The sequence below is a fragment of the Carcharodon carcharias genome, chromosome 31, assembly GCF_017639515.1.
Source record: "Carcharodon carcharias isolate sCarCar2 chromosome 31, sCarCar2.pri, whole genome shotgun sequence".
Classification (NCBI taxonomy): Eukaryota; Metazoa; Chordata; class Chondrichthyes; order Lamniformes; family Lamnidae; genus Carcharodon; species Carcharodon carcharias.
In genome coordinates, this window is record NC_054497.1 from 18,462,126 (window position 1) to 18,489,871 (window position 27,746).

General features: G+C 44.4%; 1 protein-coding gene across 1 annotated transcript in view; it reads left to right on the top strand.

The window, feature by feature from the left end:
* Positions 1–2,366: 2,366 nt before the first annotated feature.
* The window catches only part of LOC121271597 (glutamate receptor ionotropic, NMDA 2B-like), a 668,674-nt gene continuing 643,294 nt past the window's right edge, over positions 2,367–27,746 (top strand). The window contains exons 1-2 of the mRNA XM_041177632.1: positions 2,367–2,576; positions 4,114–4,533. Of these exons, the coding sequence (XP_041033566.1) occupies positions 2,367–2,576; positions 4,114–4,533 (630 nt within the window). The remainder of the gene's footprint in view (positions 2,577–4,113; positions 4,534–27,746) is intronic.

The window sequence follows — 27,746 nt, forward strand, 5'->3', positions numbered from 1 at the left end:
GCTGTATGGGGCTGTGTATTTGCAGCTGTTGTGGGATCTGTATATCTGTATTTAGAACTGAATGGGACTGTGTAATGCTCAGTGGGGCTGTGTAATGATGTATGGGGTGCCTAGTTAAAGCTGTTAGGGGCTATATGGAAGTGCATGAAACAGGCAATTTGGCCCAACTACCCTGTGACTGTATTGTGACTCGACATGTGCCTCCCTTCGCTTTAATGCCCTCTTCCCACTCTGCCCAAGTATCCCCCTATACCCTGAAAATTGTCCTCCCTCCAACCTGTGCACCCTTGCATAACTGTTATGAGAGAGTGACTGCCCTTGACCTCAAGGCAGCATTTGACCAAGTGTGGCACCAAGGAACCCCCTTAGCAAAACTGGAGTCAAAGGGGATCAGGGGTAAGACTCTCCGCTGGTTGGAGTCATACCTAGCACAAAGGTTGTGGTTGTTGGAGGTCAATCATCTCGTTTCCAGGATGTCACTGCAGGGGATCCTCAGGGTAGTGGCCTAGGTCCAACCATCTTCGGCTGCTTCATCAATGACCTTCTCTCCATCATAAGGTCAGAAGTGGGGATGTTCGCTGATGATTGAACAATGCTCAGCACCATTTGCTCTTCAGATATTGAAGCATCCGTGTCCATAGGCAGCAAGACCTGGACAACATTTAGGCTTGGGCTGATATTGGCATGAATGTTACTTGCCACGTAAATGCCATGGAATGATCATCTTCAATGAGAGAAAATCTAACCGTTTCCTCTTGACATTCAATGGCTGAATCCCCCACTATCAATATCCTGGGGTTTATCAGAACTGAACTGGATTAGCCATTTAAATAATGTGGCTACAAGAGCAAGTCAGAGGTTGGGAATTCTGTGGTGACTAACTCAAAGCCTGTTCACCACCTATAAGGCACAATAAAATCAGGAGTGTGATAGCATGCTCTCCACTTGCCTGGACGAATGCAGCTCCAACACTCAAAACTCAAAACAGCTTGACATCATCCAGGATAGAGCAGCCCACTTGACTGACATCCCGTTCACCACCTTCAACATTCACTCCCTCCACCACCGATGCACAGTAGCAGCAGTGTGTACCATCTACAAGATGCATTGTAGCAATTCATCAAGGCTCCTTTGAAAGCACCTTCCAAACCCAGAACCTCTACCAACGAGGACAAGGGCAACAGATGCATGGGAACATCACCACTTGCAAGCTCCCCTCCAATGCACACATTATCCTCACTTGGAACTATATCACTGTTCCTTCACTGTTGCTGGGTCAAAATCCTGGAATTCCCTTCCTAACAGCACTGTGGGTGTACCTACACCAGCTGGACTGTAGCAGTTCAAGAAGGTGACTCACCACCACCTTCTCAAGGGATGGGCAGTAAATACTGGCCTAGCCAGCAATGTCACATCCCGTGAAAAGATAAATACATTAAGTGTTATCTGTCCTTGTGTAGCCCATTGGTGTACCAGCCATCAGTGTACCTCATCAGTACATCTCTCATCTTTTGACCCATCACCTGTGCACCTCCATCAGTGTACCTTCAATCACTTAATCACTTAAAACCCTATCAGTGTACCCTTAATTCAATGTTCCCCCATCTCTGCTCCCCATTAACCCTACTTCTTTCCCTTTATTTTTTTGAATCAAAGTACCCATGGTTAGTGTACTATCACTATAATTGTCACCTGTTTACCTCCCAATGTAACATACATTCATACTTAGCATCATAATTATGCTCTGTAGCAGTGAATCCCATCATCGTCTCCCTTCCATCAATGTCCTTTGTTATTGCTCCCCAAGAAGTGACCTCCCTCTCTGTGTAACCCAACCAGTGACCCACCATCTGTGTCCCCACATCAGTGTCCCACCAGTAAATAGCCCCATTGGTGTCCCCCACCCTCTGTATTGCACCAGTGTTTCCCCCAATCAGTGGCCCCCATCAGTGACTGCCCCATCTGTGTAACCCAATCAGTAACCCATCATGGTGTCCTCCTATCAGTATCCCTACGTCAATGTCCCCTTCCATCAGTGCACCACTCCATCAGTCTACCCTCATCAGTGTATCCTTATGTGTATTCCCATCCACTTAGCCCCCATTAGTGAACTCGCATCAATGTACCCCCCCCCATTAGTGTACCCCCAATGGTGCACCCCAATTGGTGCTCCCCCCAACTGGTGTAATTCCCATCAGTGTACCTCCATCAGTGTACCTCCATTAATTAGCTTTGGTCACTGCAATCTGATCCTTTACTATTACTGAGTATTATTGTTCTCCCTGCTGCTGCCATTGTTTGTGGTTTCTGAGGAAATTAACGATAGGCCTTCAGGAGACTGGGGTTACTCTTTGCAGGCACGTCTCATGATGTGCTTTAGGAATCTCCACATAACAGCAGAATGCAGACCCAACCAGAAACACAAAACCACCCAACTTACCATTGAAAGCACCATAAAGAAATCAAATGGAGAGATTCAGGAGAAACCAGAGAGTGGCGATAATGTGGAACTTGCTACCACAGGTGTGGTTAAGGCGAATAGTATAAATGCTTTGAAAGGGGAGCTGGAAAAGCATGTGAGGGAGAAGGGAATAGAGGGTCATCAGATCAGCCATGCTCTTATCAAATGGCGGAGTGAGCATGAGGGGCTGAATGGCCTATTCGTGCTCCTGATTCATATGTTGGTATGCATGTTCATATGTTGATATGCATGTTCATATGTTGGTATGCGTGTTCATATGTTGATATGCATGTTCATATGTTGGTATGCGTGTTCATATGTTATGCTGATTGAGTTGGATGAGGAAAATGGGAGGAGGGCTCAAGTGGAGCATAATCACTAACATGGACTGGTTGGGCTGAATGGCCTGTTTCTGTGCTGTAGATCTTATGTAATTCTATGTAACTGGTTAGGAATTTTCAGAAAGATAAGCTAGACCAGTTAACTTCGACATTTGGAAAGAACCAGACAGTAACTGAATGTATAAATGTTAACTCTAAGATAATAGCTTGGCACGGTGATTGTAACCCTTTATTGTTGGGTTGAATATTTAGCCAATATAAATTAAATTATTGTTTTATGTTTTCTGGTCCATCTATGCCCAAATGATTTGTTTGCTGGTTCATGAATGAAACCAGGTCAGAGTTTCTGAGGCTCTACCATATTTCAAAAACATGGGATAGGTTCTGTGGAAGCAACAGCCAAAGTAGGGTCCGATTTTTGGTTTGTTACCTGCAGTTAGCTCTGAAAGAAAGAACTTGCATTTATATAGCACCACTCACAATCTCAGGCTGTCCCAAAGTATGTGACACCCAAAGAATTACTTTGGAAGTGCACCGTTGTTAGGTCAGCGAACAGGGGCAATCAGTTTATAAACAAAAAGATACCACAAGCAACAGTGAGATAAATGCCAAGCCAATTTTGGTGTCATGGGGTTGAGGTTTGCCAGGGCACCAGGACAGATCCCTTGCTTTTCTTTGAATAGTGCCATTGGATGTTTTCCATCCGCTTGAGAGGGTAGTTGGAGCCTCCGTTTAATTTCTCAATGTCAGATTACATCATATACTCAGATCCTGGGAACAGATCTTAAACACACACCTTTCTGACTGGGACATGAGTGCTACCAGCTGAACCAGACTGGCACTTACTTAGACTTGCTCTTGGAAGCATATCCAGCTATCAGGGCAACTGATGACTCTCTCCTCAAGGGAGCTAAGACCCACCTATCTAAAAGTCGGGAGGTTGTTGAGTAAAGGGATAGAAATGACCAAGATAAGTAATAATTCTTGACTTCCAAAGAAAGGAAACAGCTTCTCAGCCTTTCCTCACAATAAATTCTCACCTTTTGAGTGTGTAGCTCAATGAGGACATTGGTTTGCTCCATCCCATAAATAAATAAGTTCACAAGGCTAAACTTAGTCAACAAGGCCTGGCATAGAGCACTTATTGGTAAGGTACTAACAATCAGATAGAGGTGCAGATTTTACAGCAGGCTGTCCAGTGGGGGGAGGTGGTTGCAGGAGTGATTACCAATACAGATCATTGTATTGTATTGCTGTATGATTAGGATCTAGGTATAAACTTTGATCTAAGACTCTATTTACCTATTGCAGGGATTAAACTCAATGAAGATGAGGCACATGGGCTTGCAACTCCTGAAGATTTTATTAATACTGGCATCTCATGTGGATTGGGCGAAAGGCATCTTGAAAAGCAACCCTACCCTGAACATTGCCGTGATCCTTGGCGGCACATCCTGCGAGATGGACATCAAAGATGTTTTGAACAAAGATGATTTCCAACATTTGCCCATTGATCCCAATGTGGTGCAGGTGACCATCAACGAGACCGACCCCAAGAGCATCATTACACGCGTTTGCGATCTCATGTCTGGTATGAAAATGCACGGTGTGGTTTTTGGTGATGACACGGATCATGAGTCCATTGCAGAAATTTTGGATTTTATTTCAGCTCAGACTATGATCCCAATTCTTGGAATACATGGCGGTTCCTCGATGATAATGGCTGACAAGGTAGGAACTGGCGTTTTCCCTGTTGAGCGCTGCAAAAGGGCACATCTCTCTACTATTGGCACCCAATTTTAACAATGAGTAGGGGTTAGATAAAGTCACAAGCTTTCTTTTCTCTTCATCACTGTGTCCCTACCTCAGTTACCAGCCATAGAAGTTCACTCTTTTGGCCAGTGTGAATTGTTTCCATTTGCTTCATCAGCCTCCCAGTTTAGTGTTGGAATGAACCAGCTGAAAAGGGGGTGGAAGCAGATTCTGTAGTAATTTTTAAAAAGGAATTGGATACATGTTTGAAAAGGAAAGGGCTATGGGTAGTTTGACTAATTGGAAAGCTCTTTCAAAGAGCCAGCATCAGCACAATGGGATGAATGGCCTCATTCTGTGATGTATGCTCCAATTCATCCCTTTAGTTTTCTTTTTCTGAAATGTGTGTTGGGGCCACTCGAACATGGAGGACCTTTCCAGCCAGCACAGAGAGGAATCCAGCATCCCACCTCTCAAGACTGGATTTCAAGCAGAGGTGATGATATGCTAACCTACTTCATGGCTTGGTTTTATGTCTTAATAATTCCCCTGTTGTCACATTATGTCATCTCAAGGAAGCGTTGATTGATTTTGTTTTTTTGCTTGGTTACAATTTCTTCATTCGAAATGCATTTTCTCTACTTTCCCTGAGTCTCACTGGGAAAAAAAAATTCAGTTGTTGTGCCCAAGAGGGTGAGTGGTAATGTGCTTCCTGACACTTTGGCCTGGATTTTCAAGGAGTTGTGAAGACTCCAGGAACCTTCCAAAATGGTGGACATGACCTGAATCTGGAAGTCCTGCTCCCATTTTGTGTTTTCACCGTGGGGTTGAATGGGGGCGGGAACGTGACTCCTACCTGTGGGAATCCCGTGCTCAGCAGGACCATTTGAACTCAGTGCTGAGTTCGAACAGCCCCCTCTTTTTCACTAGAGCAAGGGCCCTATCCTGCAGTATGGAAGATCCGAATCTTTAGAGAAGTCATAAATGCTCTTGAAAGGCAGATAAGGTCTGTGGAACTGTCAAGCTGTCAAGTTATTTAAATGGCCAGCCCCCTTTAAAAATTGAAAAAAAGTCTGTGTCTGTGAGAGTTGAAAAAAAAACCTGCCCTAGCAGCCTCGATCTCTGTTTGTTGATATAATCCTATTGTTATCATAGTGAGGGGGGGGGGGGGGTGGGAATTGTAAGTTCACAGTTGATTGGCTGCTCAAAGAGGTTAATAAAGGATCAGCTGTCTTTGATGTTGGGTTATAAAAACAAACGTATCTATTTATAAAGGGATTAAGTACTTGAGGGGAGTTAAATGTATTGAATGAGCTTTCATGAATGGGGCAGTATGTTTTTATTTAATGAAGCCTGTATTAGATATTTCAAATTTTATTTTACTTCATCTCAGCATGGCTCCTGAGGTCTGCCCATTGTGGATACTGGGTGAGTTGGCATGCAGAGTGTAAGGGCAAAGGGTGTTGAGTGGGGGGTCATGAGTTGGCACTAAGTTGTCATAGGGACTATAAGGGGTCATGGGGATTGTTGGGGGGGTCATGGGTTGTCATGGAGGGTATGAGAGGCTATTGGGGTGGGTGGGGACATAGATTAGCATGATTTGGCACATACGGGCATGGGGAGTGGGGGTGGGGGGAGGGGTGGTGGTGAGACTGGAGGGCCTTAAGAAAACAACTGGGACAAAATCCCAATGAGCCAAGGTAGGCCTTTTAAACATCCTATATTGGCACTCAGCAGCCCCTCTAATTTGCATCTGGATGGGGAGCCCAGCTCTATCCTGCACCTGCCCTCACCTGGAATGAAGACCCTGCCATTCGGGGCACTTTGTCCCCCCGAGGCGAGCGTGGTGAGTGGGAAATTTCCCCACTTGAGCCACCCACCTCGAGAACAAAAATCCAGACCTTTGTTTCAGCTTCGGGTGGGTGCAAGAGTGCCCCGGTAATGCCTTCCCCTGATTTAATGCTTCCCCTCGGAAGGATGTGACGGGACCTTGGAAAAAGTGCAGAGGAGATTAACCAGAACAGTTCCAGGAATGAGGGATTTTAGTTACAAGGTTAGGTTAGAGAAGCTGGGATGATGCTAAAGGACACTGAGTGGAGATTTGATAGAGGTGTACTCGATTATGACACGTTTGGATAAGGTAGACAAAAAAATGCTGTTCCCATTAGCTGATGGCACAAGGATTAATCTTGGGCGAGAGATGCAGGTGGAATGTGAAGAACTCTTTAATGCAGTGACTGATAATGACCTGGAACTCGCTGCCAATCAGGGCGTTGGAAGCAGAGACAATGAATGATTTCCAAAGGAAATTGGATGGGCACTTGAGGTAACTAAAGTTGCAGGGCTACAAGGATAGAGTAGGGGAATGGGACTGACTGGATTGCTCTTCAGAGAGGCAGTATAGACTCGATGAGCCAAGTGGCCTCCATATGTGTAGTAACGACTCCATAACTCTTTGAGGGAGCAGCCAGCCATTACTCAATTGGCACACTGCAGAATAGTGTAGGACTTCTGCATGTTGAATCTGATCAGATGGTTTCATGGTACCAATGCACAGTGCCACTATGATAATTAAACCTTCACCATTTAACTGCTGCTATATAATGGTTTATGTGGGGCTGTATCTTACAGCTTATATGAACAGAATACATACAACATTAATAAGTGTGAGGTGGTGTATTTTGGAAGGATAAGGAGGCCAGATACTCTGGAAAAAATAAGGGTCTAAAATCGGGCAGAGGGACAGAGGGATCTGGGGTTACAGATATACAGATCACTAAAGTAGCGTGATACATTATTAATAAGGTCATTAAAAAATAAAACAAAGCACTAAGGTTCACTTCCGTAGGGATAGATTTGCGAAGCAGGGAAGTTATGTTAAATTTGTCTAGAACTCTATTTAGAACACCCTTGCAGCAACTGTGAATTGTTCTGGCCTCCATACTATAAAAAGGATTCACGCAAAGGTGCAATAAGATGATTTACTGGGACTTTCTGGATTTACCAGAACTGCGAGGTTACAACTTTCAGGAAAGATTGAACAGGCTGGGGCTCTTTTCTCTCGAAAATAGAAGACTGAACGGGGAACCTAACAGAGGTCTTTCAAATTGTGAAGGAGCTTGACAGGATAGATATACAGAAAATGATCTCACCTGTGGGGGAGTCCAGAACCAGAGGCTATAAATATAAGAGAGTCACAAACGATTCCAATTGGGGATTCCTGCGAAACCACTTTATCCAGGGATTGGTGATGTGTGGAAGTATGGTGCAGGCAAATTCAATCGTGGCTTTCAAAGGAGAAATGGACAATTATCTGATGGGAAGAAATTTACAGGGCTACGGGCAAAAAGTGGGGGAGCGGGACTAGAGGAATTGCTCTTGCACAGAGCTGGCACAAACACAACTTTTAAAAATTCTTTCACAAGATGTGGGTGTCGCTGGCAAGGCCGGCATTTGTTGCTCATCCCTAATTGCCCTTGAACTGAGTGGCTTGCTAGGCCATTTCAGAGGGCAGTTAAGTGTCGGTCACACTGCTGTGGGTCTGGAGTTACATGTAGGCCAGACCGGGCAAGGGCAGCAGATTTCCTTCCCTAAAGGGCATGGGTGAACCAGATGGGTTTTTAACAACAAAGGAGGAAGGGATTAGCTTTCAATTCTAGATTCAATTTAAAATTCCAGTAGCTGCCATGGTGGGATTTGAACCTGTGTCCCCAGAGCACTAGGCTCTGGATTACTGACCCAGTGACATTACCATTAGGCCATCATCTCCCTCTGAGGTCAAGTAGCCACCCTCTACGTTGTAATTACTCCATGCTTCTATGGTTCTATGAATTGCAATGGCCAAGGGTATTTGAGATGAATAGAATAATAAGAGAAAACTAGATAAGTACATGAGGGAGAAAAGGATAGAAAGATATATAGTTGTTGTTAGAAGAAGTAGGGTGGGAGGAGGTTTGTGTGGAGCATAAGCAACAGCATAGACAATTTGGACTGATTGGCCAGTTTCTGTACTGCAAAACCAAAGACAAAAGGCCAAAATCAGTGATATTTTCTCTAGCTATTCCTCACATGTTGACTATTCAGTTAATCTAATTATTTTTGTGTCATGATTAATGTACTTCTAATGAATTTGTGCTCAGTAACATTTCCATCAATACAAATTAATGCAACTTCAGGTTACTGCAAGCTTAATTTGTTTTTATCACTTTTGAATAAGATAGGTTAAAACCTTATTGTATCTGAATGTACAGAGCTTTAATGAGGTATCGTCAAAACTGATTGAGAATGAGATAAATTAAACACACACACCAGACTTCCTTCACCTCCCAACTCTTTTGACACCTAAAGGAAGCCTTGAAGTCTGAAATAATTCCACCAGCATTTTAAAGCTTGAGAACATAGGTTCATAGGAACATTCAAAGCTATGGGCCAAGTGCTGGTAAATGGGATTAGGTAGGTAGGTCAGGTGTTTCTCATGTGTCGCTGCAGACTCGATGGGCCGAAGGACCTCTTCTGCACTGTTTGATTCTGTGCTTCTGTGAAGAACAGGCCATTCAGAGCCTTGAGACTATTACATAGAAACAAGAGCAGGCCATTCAGCCCCTCAAACATATCACATAGGAACAGGAGCAGGCCATTCAGAGCCTTGAGACTATTACATAGGAACAGGAGCAGGCCATTCAGCCCCTCAAACATATCACATAGGAACTGGAGCAGACCATTCAGAGCCTTGAGACTATTACATAGGAACAGGAGCAGGCCATTCAGCCCCTCAAACATATCACATAGGAACTGGAGCAGACCATTCAGAGCCTTGAGCCTATTACATAGAAACAGGAGTAGGACATTCAGCCCCTTAGGCATGTCACACAGGAACAGGAGCAGGCCATTCAGCCCCCTGAACCTCCTTCACCATTCACTTAGACCTTAGCTGAACTGTACCTCAACTCTATTTACCTGCCTTAGCTCCATACTGATTATACTATATCTTTCTAATTGTCCAGGGATAGTTCATGGTGTGCTGGTTGTATGGACATCTGTCTGGTCACTCTGCTGTAGTTGTGGCTTTTAGAGGAACAGGGGAACCAGAGGGGCAATTGTTAGGCATGACCATTTCCATTCAAGAAACTCAAGCTGTACCCTCTGTTATGGTGCACAAGGCCAGACATTCATACCTGGAAATGTCCAAAAACGGTGCAAAGGCAATGGGCCTAAGTTTAAGGACTGGCTAAAGCTAGAAATAGAGGTGAGAGGACACTAACTGGCCTGCATGCTGCTTCCCCGGGTCCATCCTGCCCCTGGGCCAGTGTTTCAGTGGCAGGATGGGGGCAGCAGGACTACCTGCTTGCATGCGGTGGAGAGGGTGACTGATTAAAGTAACTAACGGCAATGCTGAGGCCTGTTAGTGGAGGCCAGCTGGGGTTTTTCCAGTTTCAGCTCTCCCCAGGTCCTGACAGTTTGCAGGAGGACAGAGTAACTGCCTTTTGGGGGGGGGGTGGTGGTGGGTGGCGTCAGCATTCCGGACAGGCCTGAAGGCCCTCTCTGCCTGATTTGCATTTATATAGTACCCGTCACGACCACCAAAGTACTTTATAGCCAATGAAGTATTTTTGAAGTGTAGTCACTGTGTTAATGTAAAAAAACATGGTCGTTGATTTGCACACAGCAAACTCTCACAAACAGCAATGGGATAACGACCACATATTTTGTTTTTGTGATGTTGATTGAGGGATAAACATTGGCCAGGACACCAGAGAAAACTCCCTTGCTCTTCCTCGAGATCGTGCTTAACATCATCTGAAGGGCAGCATCTCCGACAGCACAGCACTCCCTTAGTACCACACTGGAGCTTCTTCCATGATTTTTGTGCTCAAACGATGTGGTGGAACTTGAACACAGAACCTTCTGCCTTGGAGACAAGAGTGCCACACACTAAGCCTAAGCTCTAAACATTGAATAAATGTAGCAAATTTTGTAGTAACTTTCAAAAGGGAATTGGATACATCGCTGAAAAGGAAACATTTGTACAACTATAGAGTGAGACTAATTGGGTAGCTCTGTCAATTAGATACTAGATATGAATCCAAGTTTTTTTTTCCCTCTCTTTCATGCTCCTTACTGGCACAGAAATTATAGAGAATAATGAACTGGGGAAGTTCGGCAGGTTGGCAGACTTTGCTGGTTTGTGTCCAGGATGCAGCAGACTGTGCTGTATCGTGGAACTATAATTGATTAGAAGTTAATGGAAGTTGGAAGGATTTGATTTAGCGTCAGAAATCACCAGCGGAAACTATACAACCTGGCCAAGATTCATCTGGGAGCCCAAGGCAATCACTTAGTATGTCACGATACGGTCATGTAACGAACAGTTGGATCAGCACAGTATACATAAACCAGCCATGTGCAGCCAGGGACTGTACCAACTGACATGAAATGTTATGCCTCCAAGTATCTTGAGCAACCAAGGCCTCTTAGGCAGCACCTTCCAAACCCACGACCATCTAGAAGGACAAGGGCAGCAGATAGTTGAGAACACCACCAGCTGGAAGTTCCCCTCCAAACCACTCACCATCCTGACTTGGAACTATATCGCCGTTCCTTCACTGTTGTTGGGTGAATTCCTGGTACACGCTCCCTAACAGCACTGTGGGTGTATCTACACCACAGGGATTGCAGCGGTTCAAGAAGGCAGCTCACCACCACCTTCTCAAGGGCAATTAGAGATGGGCAATAAATGCTGGCCCAACCAGCGAAGCCCATTTCCTGTAAACGAATTTTTAAAAAAGCAACACTGCCAAACCACTGAGCCCTTGTCAAATGAAGCCATGACTCTGTTGTTAGCAACTTCGCGACAGTGAAATTGACTTTAGAAAAAAAAGATTTTTGGGATGCGGGTAACATTGACATGGTATGTTACCCGTGCCCACTTTACCTGAGGACACTAACCATGTGGTGTGGGATTGGAGTTTTCAGAGATCAGAGTGGACAGATTCCTTTCCCAGGAGGTCATGAGTGAACCAGTTGAGTTTTTATGGCGATCCAGCAGCTTGCATTGCTGTTTGAGAATTGAAAAGGTTCTTGCCTTTAGCCCCACTTAGCAACCTGCAGTCAAGGCTCCTCAGTAACCTCCAGCCAATGCTAGAATTCCATATCTTTATGGATATTTTGCAGGCTTTTTAAAACCTCTATTGGCTCTGCCTTTTACTTTCCCCTCTTTTATTGATACTTCTAGTCTTCCCACCTTCTCTAATTTCACATGAGCCTCTACATCACGTCCCCATGTTTAAAGTCGCCTCCAAAAAAACAGATTTCCTCTTGCATGATCCCAACAACTTGCTGCACATGTCTCGTAAATCTCACCAGTAGCTTCAGCCTCTTGCTTTTTCACTTCCTGTCCTTCCATCCATCTTCCTACACAATTGGCCTCAACTGTGAGAGCAAATGGAACTCACACGCTTTCTCCATCCCGAGCGTTGCCTCTTCCGTGCCAAACATTTTCATCTCCAGTCAACATTTTCTAATGGAAGCCTAAGAATTGAATCCTACTCCTATACCTGGGCAAGGCCTTCTCACAACTTTCTCATTCTCCAGCAGGGGCAGGATATTCTGTTCATTGGGTGTACAATAGTGCACGATGATGACAGGCAAGCATCCCAACGTCATCGTGCACTTGCATGATATTTCGATCAGCGGGTACGTCCAAGAGTCGGCAGCATGCCCATCGACAATTAAGAGGGCTATTAAGCCCATTAATCAATTAATTCAGCAATATTTTGTGTTGCCCATCCAACCTTAAATCGGCCACTGGATTTTTTAGGAAACCTCAGCCATCGGCGAGATGAGGTTTCCAAGAGTAATCAAAAAACAATTAAAAAATTTTAAGCATTATTTTTAATACACCCCTGTTCATATGATGGAGTCACATGTCGGCAATGTTTTCCTCATTTTTAAAATCTTTATTTTTTGATTGTGAAATTCTTCAGTTCCCTGAGGCAGCTCTGTGCCTTCAGGGAGCTTTCATGCTCACTCCCGCCCACATGCGCTGATTTTGGCGCTCGCGCTCCTCCTGTCCCCACCCTGGCAGTGCTGAGATCTTCAGTACGTTTCTCATGCTGGCCGTTAATTGGCCAGCCGGTGTGAAATCGCGGGCAGTGGACTGTTTGCTGGCCGCTCCTGGCCTCGCCCACTGCACCCACCAAATGGAAAAGCCTGGCCCTGGGCAGATTTAGAAGATTAAGTGACAATGTGATCAGAAGTTTTAAGATATTAAGGGGGACAAATAGGGTCGGCAGAGTGAAGCTATTTCTGCTAGCTGGAGAGTCTAGGACTAGGAGGGGTGCGGTAATGGTCTAAAAATTGGAGCCAGCCCTTTCAGGAGTGAAATTAGGAAACACTTTACACACAAAGTGCAGTAGAAATTTGGAACCGTCTTCCACAAACAGCAATTGATGTGAGATCAGTTGTTAATTTTAAAACTGAGATTGATAGATTTTTGTTCACCGACGGTATTAAGGGAGATGGGGTTCGGTCACAGACTTAATCTTATTGAACTGTGGGATGTGCTTGGTGCATGTTCTTACGAAGGGAAAAGCTTCTTGTTTGACAGCTCATCCCTTCCTTGTACCTAGCTCTCAACCTTTCCCCTTTCTGTTGCAATCTTTCTCAACTCTGATTAATACTCTCTCAATACTACGGTTACACTTTTTTTAACTCTCTTTCTTTCTGATCCTCCTAAACTGTAGACAGACTGTTTTGAGCTGTCTTCCTAATGCCTACTTCTTCACCGTGTTGAAATCATGCTGCTTCTTTATTCCTCCATGGAGTCTGAAAAAAACTGTGAAATACCTTTGTCTAGGAAGTTAGGAGCAGGAGAATGTCACCTAGCCCCTCGAGTCTACTCCTTCATATGAGATCATGGCTTCCCTTCCTACAATAATCAACAGGCTTTAAATCCACTCAATTCATGTTTCTCCACTGTTCTCTCTTACCCTTGTTGGTAACCTGTGCCAAGTGTTGTATAATGGGGTATGTTAGACTAAGTCCCATGAAGAATTAATTGTAATGATCTGTGATGTTATAGAAGGAAGTGACATATACTCATGTGATCTGAGAGTCCAGGAGAAGGCAGCCTGGAAAGAAGCTCGTGCAAAGTAGTGTTCTCATAACTGTAAATATGTTACAATAAAGTTAGAATGCAGTCTTTTGGAGTTATTGAAGGAGGCATTTGGAGGTATTGTAACCCAACAACACAATATGGTGGCAAGTGGTAAAAAGATAGTAATAGAAAAATCTCTAGCTCTACTGGACAGCTTCAAGAAAATCAGGCTGAAGCATGGAAGAAGTGGTACAAGAGCTTAGCTCAATTTTGCATGGCATCAGGTCTCGCAGAGAAGCCAGACTGTGAGCAGGTCAGTACACTTTTGTACACAATGGGTGACTGTGAGGATGACATTTTAGTTATCCTGGGGAACGATGAAGATAAAGCCACATATGCCAAAGTCATTGATGCATTGGAGATATATTTCAATCTCAGCAAGAACACTGTCATGGAACATGCAAAGTTCAGTAAATGTACCCAGAGACACAGGGAAAATTTGATGCATTTATTAATGATTTGCACTGATTAGCAGAGGACTATGTGTATGATAATCTGAAAGGGGAGCTAATTTGTGACAGAATAGAGTTTGGAGTAATGAATGATGCATTATCAGATCATTTGCAGTCCCAGGAAGGCTTGGCACTGGTGACAATAATTCAATTAAGTAGGCAAGCCGAGATCAGAAGGCAGTACCGATTGATAGTCAGAGTAGATACAGTCCGAATTCCAAAGTACCAGATACCATTGAACTCATTAGACATAAGAGAAAATAGGGAGTAGATGACAGGTGAAGCATGAAAAGCAATTGTTGTTGGTGCAGAAGAAAATGGCACATGGGCAGGAATTCACCCGCCAAAGACACGCAATGCCATTGGTGAAAAAGGCTGGGGCATTTTCAGGCAGTATGTTGCAGTAGAAATAACGGGCTGAACACTCAAAAAGAAAAGGTTTTAAAAGGACGTGGAGTCCATGAAGTTGAAGATTCACAAGACATTCAAATGCCCTTCTTAAGAGAGCTTAAAGAAGTAAGTGGAAACTATTGGAGTGCAGAGATCCTGGTAGAAGGTCACAGGGCAACCTTCAAACTAAATACTGGAGCAGCAGTTTTGGTTCTTTCAGATGCTGAACCATGGTTAAAGGAGAGAATTCTTCAACCATTCTACAAAAAGCTACATGGACCAGGAGGCACAGAGTTGAGGGTTCTGGAAGAATTAACATCTACTTTAAAGCACAGAGAGAAAATAATTACTGGAGTACTGTTCATAATTCAAGATCAGAGTTGTCCACTTTTAAGTGGAAAGACATGTTTGGAATTGGATTGAAGCTACAGAATTGAAGAAGTAAAGAATGGTGAAGATCAATCAGGAGACCTCAAAGCAGAATTTTCAAAGTCATTTACAGGATTGGGAGAGCTAAAAACGCATTTCATAAAACACTAAACCCAGAATCAAATCAATAGACTTATATACACCCAGAAACGTTTCACACCCATGACTTCCAAAGTTAGAGAAAGAGATCACCTCAAGGCATCACTTCATCCATACAAGAGCCAACATGTTGGTGCTCAGGGATGGTACTGGTTCCAAAGCCAAAAGGCTCCCTAAGAATTGATCTCACACAACTCAATAATTCTGCGAAAAGAGAAGCCCATCCAATGGTATCAGTAGAAGAGAGTTTAGCAAAACTGGGGAAGAGCTCAATATTCTCTAAATTAGATGCTAACAACGGATTCTGGCAAACACCCCCAGAAGAGGAGCCCAAGCTGCTCACAACTTTCATCAGACCATTTGGAAGATTCTTTATAGCAGGAATAACATCAGCACCAGATATCTTACAAAGAACAATGTCAAGTCTTCTAGAAGCCTTACATGGAATTGTTTGCCACATGGATGACATGTTGATACATGGGTCCACTCAAGCTGAGCGTGACATGAGATCAAGAGCAGTGCTGAGATGACTACAAGGGGCAAGATTGACACTCAACAGTAAGTGCGAGTTTTCACATCTATCTGTCAAATTTCTTGGTCACATAGTGAGTGCATCAGGAATAAAGATTGCTCCACTGAAGACCAGTCATAAAAGAATTTCCAGCTCCAAGGAGCATCATGAGTTACAAAGGTTCGTGGGAAATGGTGAATCAAGTGGCAAAATTTCTAAAAAACTTAACAGAGCTCAATGAGTCACCACACCAATTGTTACGCCAGAACAATGAATGGTGTTGGGAAGAAGCACATCAGAAATCACTTGAAAAATTCAAGGAGAGGTCAATGTCATTAGAGATATTAGCACATTATGACCTGGCATTTTGTCCAATAATGGCAGTGGCTTAGTGGTATTGTCACTGGGCTAGTAATCTAGAGATGCAGCGTAATGCTCTGGGGCCTTGGGTTCAAATCCCACCATGGCAGATAGTGGAATTTGAATTCAATAAAAATCTGGAATTAAAAGTCTAATGGTGACTATGAAACCATTGTTGATTGTTGTAAAACCCCAGCTGGTTCACTAATGCTCTTTAGGGAAGGAAATCTGCTGTTCTTGCCTGCATGTGACTCTGGACCAAGGGCAATTAGGGATGGGGAATAAATGCTGTCCTAGCCAGTGACATCCACATCCCATGAGTGAATAAATAATAATAGCAGTGGATAATCGTCTACAGGATTGAGTGCAGTATTTTATCAGGAACAAGGAGATGGGAAACGTGGACCAGTCTATTATGCATCATGTTCGTTAGCAGATACAGAGAAGAGAGACACAGTCATCAAAAAGGAAGTACTAGCAGCAACGTGGGCACGTGAGAAATTTGATGACTACATCTTAGGTCTTCATATTACAATGGAAAAGGACCACAAACCTTTAGTGACACTACTGGATTCGAAAGAGCTTGCAGTGATGCCATCAAGAGTTAAAGGGTTTAAATTAAGATTGATGAAATTTCATACTCATAAGGTAGATGTTCAAGGGAGACATCAGAGCACAGCAGATGCAGTCTCACTCATTGAAACAGAGAATCCAGAAAAATACGATATTGAATTTGTGGAAGAAGTCAAGGAGTGTGTTATAATGACAGCCCACACTTTACGGGCAACTACACAAATTGACGGAAATCACCAGAGGTTCAAAAATCAGACAAGGATTGTAAGCAGCTTAGAGAATTTTGCGCTAGAGGATGGCCAACATTTATACCACATAGTCCGTCCTTGAGACCATATTCCGAGCAGATCACTTGACAGTGATCTAGGATTTACTGGTATACGTTGATAGAAGAGTAATCCAAAAGCATTGAGACTTGAGATCTTACAATGCCTACATCAAGGTCATTTTGGCATTGCTAAGCACAAAGCCAGAGCCACGGTCTTCAGTTTGGTGATGGGGTGCCTCGAAGTCTTTGGAAGAAGCAATATCCAGATGTATCACACATTCAACTCACGGACAGGAATCAAAAGAACCACCACTATCGTCTTCTTTTCCTACAGGGCCAGGCGAACGCCGAGAAATGGATTTATTTGAGCATAAAGGGAAAATGTTCGTAATAGTAGCAGATTACATCTCAAGGTGGGTTGAGGTGAAACAGTGACATGGTCACGCATCAGAAGCAGTGATAACATCCCTAAAAGAAATGTTTGCAGTCTTTGGGATCCCTGGTATTGTCATATCAGACAATGGTTCACAATATGCGAATATGGGATTTCAAGAGCTTACAGAATTATTTGGACTTGGTCACACGACAAGTTCACTGAGGTTTCCTCAGGCTAATGGAGAAGGCGAGAGAGAGAGAGAGAGAGAGAGGCATCAGAACTGTAAAGGCATTTTTGAAAAAGAAAGAGGATTTTTCAACTAGCGCTCTCGAGTTATAGATCCTCACCCCTGCAGAATGGATTGGCTCCATACGAGTTACTCGTGGGAAGGAGGTTGCGGACACAGGATCCTACCCCTCTACAAAATTGATGGCACAGGTCAAAGACACCGACTTAGAGAAAGTGCGGGAAAGAGAGAAAACTTACCAGAGTAAACAGATGAAACACGATGATAGTTGTTGCAGAGCAAGAACGTTATCTGATCTTCAACAGGGAGAAAAGGCTGGGATCAGTGATCAGTCAAGATCTGGAGAAATAGTGGGGAAATGACCACACCCGAGATCTTACGTTGTCCAGATGGAACAGGGCATGGTAAGAAGGAACAGAGGAGCTTTGATTGCAATTGAGTAACAGAGTGAAAACCAGAGCCAGAGAGGTCGCAATCATCAGAAATGAAAGAAAACACTGAAGTAGGTGATTCTGAACCATCTACTGGGTTCAAATTTTGTGGAACGGCATCCTGAGTACCAAGAGCAGAACAAGAAAGTCTAATTCCCTACAACCGAGAGAGAACGAGGTATGGTAGATTAGTGAAGGCACCCCGATGCTCAGCATTGTAAGAGAAGGTGAGAATTTAAAAAAAACTGGAGGAAGGAGAGAGAATGAGAAGGGAACTTTTTTTTAATTACTCATTCATGGGATGTGGGCTTCGCTGGCTGGGCCAGCATTTATTGCCCATCCCTAGTTGTCTTTGAGAAGGTGGTAGTGAGCTGCCTTCTTGAACTACTGGCAGTCCAGAGAGAAAGAAAAAGGGCATTTACCTAAGAGAGCAAGGAGAGGCTGCATTTCCTATGAGACTTCAAAACACTGAAATGTTCAGAAGGACTAGGAGGCTGAAGCAATGGGTTTCCAGGAATGTCAGAGAATGTCAGTGAAGTCTGAACGGAGATCATGGCGGAGATGTAGTATAATGGAGTATGTTGGAATAAATCCCATAAAGGCTTATCTGTGATGTCATTCTGGTGATCTGAGAATCTAGGAGAAAGCACCATGGAAAGAAACTCATGGAAGGGAGGGGTCTCATAACTGTAAAAATGTTGCACTAAAGTTAGAGTGTTTGTAGCCGAGTCGGGAGTTATTCGAGAGTTAGCTTCGGAGTTATTGAAACTACCCCAACCTAACAACACAATAATATACAAAGGACCTTGTCTGTTTGGTATCAGTAAAAAAAAAACTTAACATCACTTTGGAATCCTGCAGAAATATCCTCATGTGATGGCCCCAAGTGAGACAACAAATATGACTAAATTCCTATTTAGTGGTGGTGATAGGGCCATTGGAATGAATTTACCCTTTGCTTAAAAAGAATTTGCGTTTATCATAATGTTGTTTCACAGCCACCAGACATTTGAAGGCACTTTAAGGCCAATGAAACATTGTCACTGTTGTAATGTAAGGAAATACAGCAGTTAATTTGTGCACAACAAGCTCCCACTAACAGCAGTGTGATAATGACGAGGTGAGCTCTTTTTGTGACATTGATGATTATCGGCCAGCATACCGTGGGATCAGCTTTTAGTCTTTCATGGGATGTGGGCATCACTGGCAAGTCCAGCATTTGTTGCCCCTCCCTAATCGCCCTTGAACTGAGTGGCTTGTTAGGCCATTTCAGAGGGCAGCTAAGAATCAACCACATTGCCAAAAGTCTGGAATCATGTGTAGGCCAGACATACGAACAAGGAGCAGGAGTAGGCCATTCAGCCCCTCGAGCCTGCACCGCCATTTAATAAGATCATGGCTGAAGTGATAGTAACTTGAAACCTGCATCCCACAGACCAAGTAAAGAGGACAGATTTCCTTCCTTAAAGGGCATTAGTGAACCAGATGGGGTTTTTTCAACGACAACTGATGTTAGTTTCACAGCCATCGTTAGCTTTCAATTCCAGATTTAATTTTTTATTAATTGAATTTAAATTCCACATACTGCCATGGTGGGATTTGAGCCTGTGTCCCCAGGTGAAGAGTCATAAGGACTCAAAATGTTAACTCATTTTTCTCCACAGATGCTGTTAGACCTGCTGAGTTTTTCCAGCATTTTTGGTTTTGTTTCAGATTTCCAGCATCTGCAGTATTTTGCTATTATCCCCAGGACATTTGCCTGGGCCCCTGGATTACTAGTCCAGTGATATAACCACTACACATCTTTTCTTTGAAAATAGTGTCATGGGATCCTTTATATCTGCTCAAACTGGCAGGCAGGACCTCAGTTTAATATCTCATCTGAAAGATGATATCTCTGAGGGAGTGCTGCACCCTCAGTACTGCACCAGAGTGCTGGCTTTATGTGCTCAAGTCCTGGAGTGAGACTTGAACTCTCAATGTTCTGACTCAAAGGCAAGAGTGCTACCAACTAAGCCACAGCTCACACGGTTGTTGGTTCGAAGCCAGCCAGGTCACTTCCATCATCTGTGTCCCTCCCTGTGCCAAGTAACCCTTGACATTATCCAAGCAACACTTCTTTGGCCGCCTTCAGCTGCTGGTTCGCTGCACCTCTGTACACAGCACCACAAAAGGTGTGCCAGCATTTCCTTTCTTGAAACCTGCCCAAAACATCACAGTTTGTTTTTTAGCTATCTAATAATTGATATATAATCTATGCATCATCACAAAATAATTAGAAAGCTTTATTAAGGAAAGGTGTGATATTAAATAATGAGTGAGTAGAATCTGGTCAGATGAAGGTGAGATTACATTCCTATTCTGGGCAGTGACTATCTATTCAATCATTGGCATCGGCAGTAGCTGGAACATATGGTTCTATTAAGTAAGGACCACAGGGGGTGGATCAAACTCTGAGTTCATGGATTGGGCTAAGTAATTTATAAAGTGAAATACATCAAAGATTGAGAGGAAATTCAAACAGAAATATATAAATCTGTTTATGTTTATCTAGCTATCTCTATATCTTTCTCTTTATCTAATATCTGTTTAGTTTCCCTCTAATGTATCTATCGACAATCCACTTTATCTACCTTAAAACATAGGAGTGGGATAAGACAATTCAGCTGGCTTAGCAAGGCTCCTTCGACAGCATCTTCCAAACCCATGACCTCTACCACCTAGAAGGACAAGGGCAGCAGACACAAGGGAACACCACCACCTGGGAGCTCCCCTCCAAGCCACTCACCATCCTGACTTGGAAATATAACAGCACTGTGGGTGTCCCTACACCACTGGGACTGCAGCGGTGCAAGGTGGTGAGTTCACCACCACCTTCTCAAGGTCAATTAGGGACGGGCAATAAATGCTGGTCTAGTCAGCGACGCCCACATCCCATGAATGAATAAAAAAAGCTCCATGAACCTGTTCTGCTAATCAATGAGATGTGGCTTATCTGTGACTTAATCCATATTCCCAACTTTGTCCCATATCACTTAATACCTTTTGGTTAACCAAAGCCTCAGTTTTAAAATGAATAATTAATCTGGCACTGATTGCTGTTTGTTGAAGAGAGTTCCAAACTTTTACCACCCTTTCTGTGTAGAATTGTTTCCCAATTTCACCCCTGAGAGGCTGGGTTCTAATTTATGGACTGTGCCAACTCCTGAAAATAGATTCTCCTAACCTACCCTGTATACCTTCCCCTCTACTTATCTATTTCTCCATTCAGTACCTGTCCCCATCTATATTACATCTCTGCCTCTCTTTATCTGCCTGTCCATCTGTGAACTCACTTTTTAAAAAATCAGCCCTTTCTATTAATACGTCTCCATTATTTTTCTAAATATGGGAACTAATTACACTTATAAAGGAAAGCAAGTCAGGTTTGATGAGTCAAGTTGCTCAATCATATTAGAGTGAAAAGTACCAAAGGTTTTTCTTGGCAAGCAATCTGACCCAATGCAAATCACTCAATCCAATGTGACAGCGAGGAATTGAAAATCAGCAGCCACCTCTCCAATAGGCAGTCTATCCAACACTAAATGAAAAGGTCGCTTTGTCTATTATCCAACTGTGAATCAATGGGAGCTAAGGACCTGTGGTCCTGTTATCGACAGGGGGTGAGATGAAGCTGAAAGGCTTCACAGCCTCAGCAGCATATAGCCAGCTGTCTCTAAATGTTGTGAAACACTCACAGGGTCACACTCCAATCTGAAAGCGCATGTCACGTGAACAAAGGGTCACAAGAAAGGACAGTCATTCCTCTGGAATGCTGCACCCCATTGCCATCCGCAGCACCGGTGAAATCAGGAAACCTTGATTTAATGGAGCCTGATATTGGACATAGGCATTTTGAGACTGTTTTGTAGAGTGGGGCAGCTTCCGTTGTATTGCTGATGACCAAGCTGCAGTTTACTTGTGGTGCATTTGTGTTCAAGAAAGAAGGAAAGAACCATCATTTATATGATGCCTTACATGACCTCAGGATGTCCCGAGATATTGTACAGCGGGTTGAGTACCTTTGAAGTGTTTTTAATTTAGAAAACACAGCAGCTAATTTTGTTTTATTTCAAATTATTCCTTCAGGGGATGTGGGTGTCGTGGGCCAGGCCAGGATTTGTTGCCCATCCCTAATTGCCTTTGAATTGAGCAGCTTGCTAGGCCCTTTCAGAGGGCAGTTAAGCTGCTGTGGGCCTGGAGTTAGAAGTAGGCCAGACCAGGTAAGGATGGCAGATTTCCATCCCTAAAGGGGTTTAGTGAGCCAGGTGGGTTTTTATGACTATCAATGATGGTTTCAGAGACATCTTTATCACGACTAGCTTTCACTTCCACATCATTAATTGAATTTAAATTCCACCAGCTGCTGTGGTGGGATTTGAACCCATGTCTGGGGAGTACTAGCCTGGGCCTTTGGATCACTAGCCCAGTGACATTGCCACAAGGTCACCACTTTCCTGTCAAATTTGTACGCACAGCAATGTGATAACAACCAGGGACATAAGTTCAAGGTGAGGGGCAGGAGGTTTAGGGGGGATGTGAGGAAAAACTTTTTTACCCAGAGGGTGATGATGGTCTGGAATGCGCTGCCTGGGAGGGTGGTGGAGGCGGGTCGCCTCACATCCTTTAAAAAGTACCCGGATGAGCACTTGTGGCACATCATAACATTCAAGGCTATGGGCCAAGTGCTGGTAAATGGGATTAGGTAGGTAGGTCAGGTATTTCTCATGTGTCAGTGCAGACTTGATGGGCCGAAGAGCCTGTTCTGCACTCTGTGATTCTGTGAGATGATGTGTTTAGTAACGTTGGCTTAAGGATAAGTGTTGGCCAGGATACCTGGGAGAATTCCCTTGCTCTTCGAATAGCGCCATGGGATCGTTTACATCCATCTGGTAGAGCAGATGGATGTAAGTAATGTCTCATCTGAAACACAGCATCTCTGCAGCGGCGGCCTAGATTTTGTACCCGGGTATCTGGAGTGGGACTTAAACCCAAACCTTCTCAGAGGCAAGAGCGCTACCTCTGGGATCGTGTCATTTCCAGGGGACGGTGGTGGAATCATTCTTACACTGAATCTATCTGGACATGTGGTGATCATACACCTGGCATGTGCTGACATCTCAAAATGTCACACTTGAAAGTGCCGCGTGCAAAATGTGGGTGACCTGAGATGCACCCGACTCAAACCACTGCCAACAGCACATTGTAACTGAATGGGCAAGGGAACCCCTCAATGAATTTGCAGCAGACTAAGTGCAAGTTCCAATTTTCTGGTGTCAAAGTTTCCCGAGAAATTCACCTCTGATTGGCCTCAGGACACACTTCCTCCACAGGCAGGTTGAACAGATTGTAAAAGGTAAATTAAATGATGGGGCTATGGGGAAAGGGCAAGGGAGTGGGGCTAATTGTTAGTTCTTTCAAACCTGGCACCATTCTATTTCTGTGCTGTCTGATTCTATGGTATAGAGTTTGAGCTACTAAGTTACACATTGTGTCACCGAGCCAGTTTCACATCCTTTGCTCCTCGCTCGAAAAAATTCAGAGAATAATGAGGTAATACACTGGGGAACACACTCTTCCACAAGTCTAAATCTACCTGTGTCAATCACGTCCTTCCATCTCAAAATGATCAAGATATATGTTATAGATAACTGGTCAATCTCCTGATTGTCCTTGTGTGAATTGAGTTTAGGCCAAGTGTAGTCTTCAGGCGAAGGTGGGTTAGAGGGTAGGAGATATTTGTATCAGCATGACAACATAATTCAGCCCCCATTTTAAAGTCAAACATTTTGTCCTTAATTTTATATTTATGTTATGAATTCCCATATCCATACTTATAAGGGTAATTTTCTATGTAAACTTGGTCTGCTGTACTTACAGACTTCTGCCAGTGGTGGTGCTGCTCAAGAGGGGAAGGCGCCATGCTAGTGTGACACGTTTACATGGGCCTTCTTTGTTGGACCTGGGTATTTATAGTGGGGAAGAAGACCAAATGTATATGGGCTTATTTTTACGATGCGGATAGGCAGATGTTGTACCACGGCGACTTTTCTGACTTTCGCGGTCTTGAATCGATATTCTTCTTGCTGCCAATTTTGGCCGAAAGCACTGGATGAATTCGCCTGATATTTCAACTAAAGGGGATTCACCCCCTCATTGCATTAGGTGGCCTGGGAGGTTGGTGTGTGAATAGGCAAAATGCACTAGCTAGAACGGTTACTATAGAGATGGCGCCCCCTCAGGGAAATCACAGGTGGATTGAGAGATATGATCTTATTTTTTTAAATTGTTTTTTTTTAACAGAAGCAAACTCTGTAGCCTGGAGAGGCTGGAGGCAGGGGTTGGGGTGGGGACAAAGGCTTATCATATTTGCGTGAACATTATGTTTTGGGAAGGTGCTATCACAATTAAAATGATCAGTTTAACGCCTGCAATAGCAGGAATATAGTACGAAGGCACGAGGTGGCTTGTCACCATCCTGGGGCTATTGGCTGGCCTGGGGACAAGGCCTGAATGAGGGTTGTAAGATTTACCGTCTGTCAGTTTAAGCATACAGGAAATGAGGCGGCTCCGATAGGGGTGTCACCGCTCGCATTTCTTTTCTTCATGGGATCCAGTAGTCCCTGGTGCAGGAACAGGGAAACCTGGCCCAATACTTGGTGGCCGTTACCTCTGCCAGTTAGGACTAACATCGTTTGCTCCTTTTTAATGTCTGTCAGAGTGACAGATATCAGCAGTTTAATTTTTTGTTTTTGAACATCTAAGGGGGAGATTCCTCAACTTGCCTCTCAGGCATATCGTATGAACTGGAGAGGCCATTCAGCCCCTTGAGCCTGTTACGTAGGAACCAGAAAAGGCCATTCAGCCCCTTGAGCCTGTTACATAGGAACAAGAAAAGGCCATTCAGCCCCTTGAGCCTGTTACGTAGGAACCAGAAAAGACCATTCAGCCCCTTGAGCCTGTTACGTAGAAACCAGAAAAGGCCATTCAGCCCCTTGAGCCTGTTACGTAGGAACCAGAAAAGGCCATTCAGCCCCTTGAGCCTGTTACATAGGAACCAGCAAAGGCCATTCAGCCTCTCGAGTCTGTTACATGGAAACAGAAGGCCGAAATTGCCAGCTCCATTTACCCACTTTTCCTCCAAATCTCTTAATACCCTTACCCAACAAAAATCTATCTAACTTTGTCTTGAAAGTCCCAATCAACCCAGCATCCAGAATTATTTAGTGGGGTTGGGGTGGGGTTTGGGGGTGGGGGGAGAATTCCAGAATTCCACCAGCCTTTGTGTGAAGGAACGTTTCCTGATTTCTCTCCTGAACCACTTCATTCTAATTTTAAGTTAATGCTGCCTTCTCCATTTGTTTTTCTGCATCTACCCTTTCAAATCATTTAATCGTCTTAAGCACTTCAATTATATCTGGCTAATCTGGCTAATCTTATATACTCAAGGAAATACAAGCCAAGTTTATGGAATCCGCTGTTAGCATCAAACTTAAACACAGATTTGAAAGTCTACCCGCCCAGAGTTAAACTCTGATTACTCAGCCCTGGTATTTGGACTTTAGCCGAATTTTGGAGGAATGCCTCGATTGCACCAATAAGCGTTTCCCTCTCCCACAAGAGTGACTATGAGAGTTTGATATTGATTTGTGACAAGTTGGTGCTTGTGCTGTGACTGAATTTCCAAGTGAATGAATCATAAATATTTCAAGAGCCTGTATAGCTGCAGCCTGACTTCACCCCAGAGGTTTAAGCGCCTTTAAGCAGGGATGTGCTGCTGAGGCTCTATAAGGCTCTGGTCAGACCACATTTAGAATATTGTGAGCAATTTTGGGCCCCGTATCTCAGGAAGGATGTGCTGGCCCTGGAGAGGGTCCAGAGGAGGTTCACGAGAATGATCCCAGGAATGAAAGGCTTAACATATGAGGAATGTTTGAGGATTCTGGGTCCATACTCGATGGTGTTTAGAAGGATGAGGGGGGATCTGATTGAAACTTACAGAATACTGAAAGGCCTGGATAGAGTGGACGTGAGGAAGTTGTTTCCATTGGTAGGAGAGACTAGGACCCGAGGGCACAGCCTCAGAGTAAAGGGAAGACCTTATAGAACAGAGATGAGGAGAAACTTCTTTAGCCAGAGAGTGGTGAATCTATGGAATTCATTGCCACAGAAGGCTGTGGAGGCCAGGTCATTGAGTGTATTTAAGACCGAGATAGATAGGTTCTTGATTGGTAAGGGGATCAAAGGTTACAGGGAGAAGGCGGGAGAACGAGGTTGAGAAACTTATCAGCCATGATTGAATGGCGGAGCAGACTTGATGGACCGAATGGCCTAATTTCTGCTCCCATGTCTTATGGTCTAAGGGCCAAGTGGTGGTGGACATTTTGGGATGGATTTTCGCCGAGTCCGGAGCCATTTGAAACCGGATCCTGGGGATCCCTGTCTGCATTCCCACTGCTGGCAGCTTTCCCCAGCATGGTGTGATGTGTAGTGGGCCCCACAAGCTGCACCCCTGAGCTGGCTGGTCTCCATTGCTTTGGGGGGTAGGCATCTGCTGGGCACTGCCCCCCCCACCCCCCTCCCCAACCCCACCACCCCTTGCACCCCCAACCCCCAACCCCCAACGCAATTTGTGCAGAGTCGGGCCAGCTCCTGCATGGCCCGTGGTTCACGACCCCCCCCTCAGAGGAGTCTGGATTCGGGAACCTTTCGAAAGGTAAGTTCCAAAGGTCTCGCGCGTGCCCCTCAGCCATTCCCCAAGGCCCCTTGCATTCTCCGTGCCAACTCGGGGCCGGATTCCCACAGAGTGGGGGAGTCTCCGTGGCCTTTTTAAAAATGGCGGACAGGGCCTGGGTCCAGAAGTCCCGTCCCCGCCCCCCCCCCCCCGGCCATTTTCTGACAGACCCCACTTTACCCAACAGGGGAACCGGGACTGGACACAACTCACACGCAAGGGAAACCCAAACTCAGCAGGGTTGTTTTAGGGGGGAGGTGGTGATGTACTGATAATGCCACTGGACTAGCAACCCAGAGGCCCACGCTAATTGCTCTGCAGACAACGGGTTCAAATCCCACCGCGGCGGCTGGTAGAATTTAAATTCAATTAATACAAGAGTCTGCAATTATAAAGCTAGTCTCAATATGGTGACCATGAAACTATCATCGATTGTTATGAAACCTCAGCTGGCTCACCAAAGCCCTTTAGGGAAGGCAATCTGCCCTCCTTACCCGGTCTGGCCTACATGCGACTCCAAATCCACAGCAATGTGCTTGGCTCTTAACTGCCCTCTGAAGTGGCCCTAGCAAACCCCTCAGCTCAAAGGCAATTATGGGGTGGGCAACAAACGCTGGCCTTGCCGGCGCCGCCCACATCCCTTGAAAGGATGAAACAAAACACTGTGCTGAATTCAAACAGATGCCATTCTCACCTATCCCCGTAGTGTGGGAGTCACGAGTTTATGGAGGAGGCTTAAATGAAGGGCGGACATATACGTAGAAATGCCAAGTTGTTTAAATGCTCAATCCTTTAAAAAAGATTTTAACAAAAAAACAGCCTGCTTGTGTCAGCGAGAGTCGAACCCCCCCCCCAACCCCTCCCCCCCGCCGGCTATTAACTTATTTAAAGATTTGAAAAAAAAATGCTGCGTATGTCAGGGGCTGGAGTGAATCACAGAGATCGGGAAGGACAAGGGATTTGAAAACAAGGATGCGAGTGTTAAAATTGATTAAGGGCCTTGTATGACCAAGAGCCAATATGGGTCAGCAAAGACGGGGGCGGTGCTAGGTTGGTGAGTGTTAGGACATGGGCAGCAGCATTTCGGAATGAGTCCTCCTTTGTGGAGGGTAGAACGTGAGAGGGAATG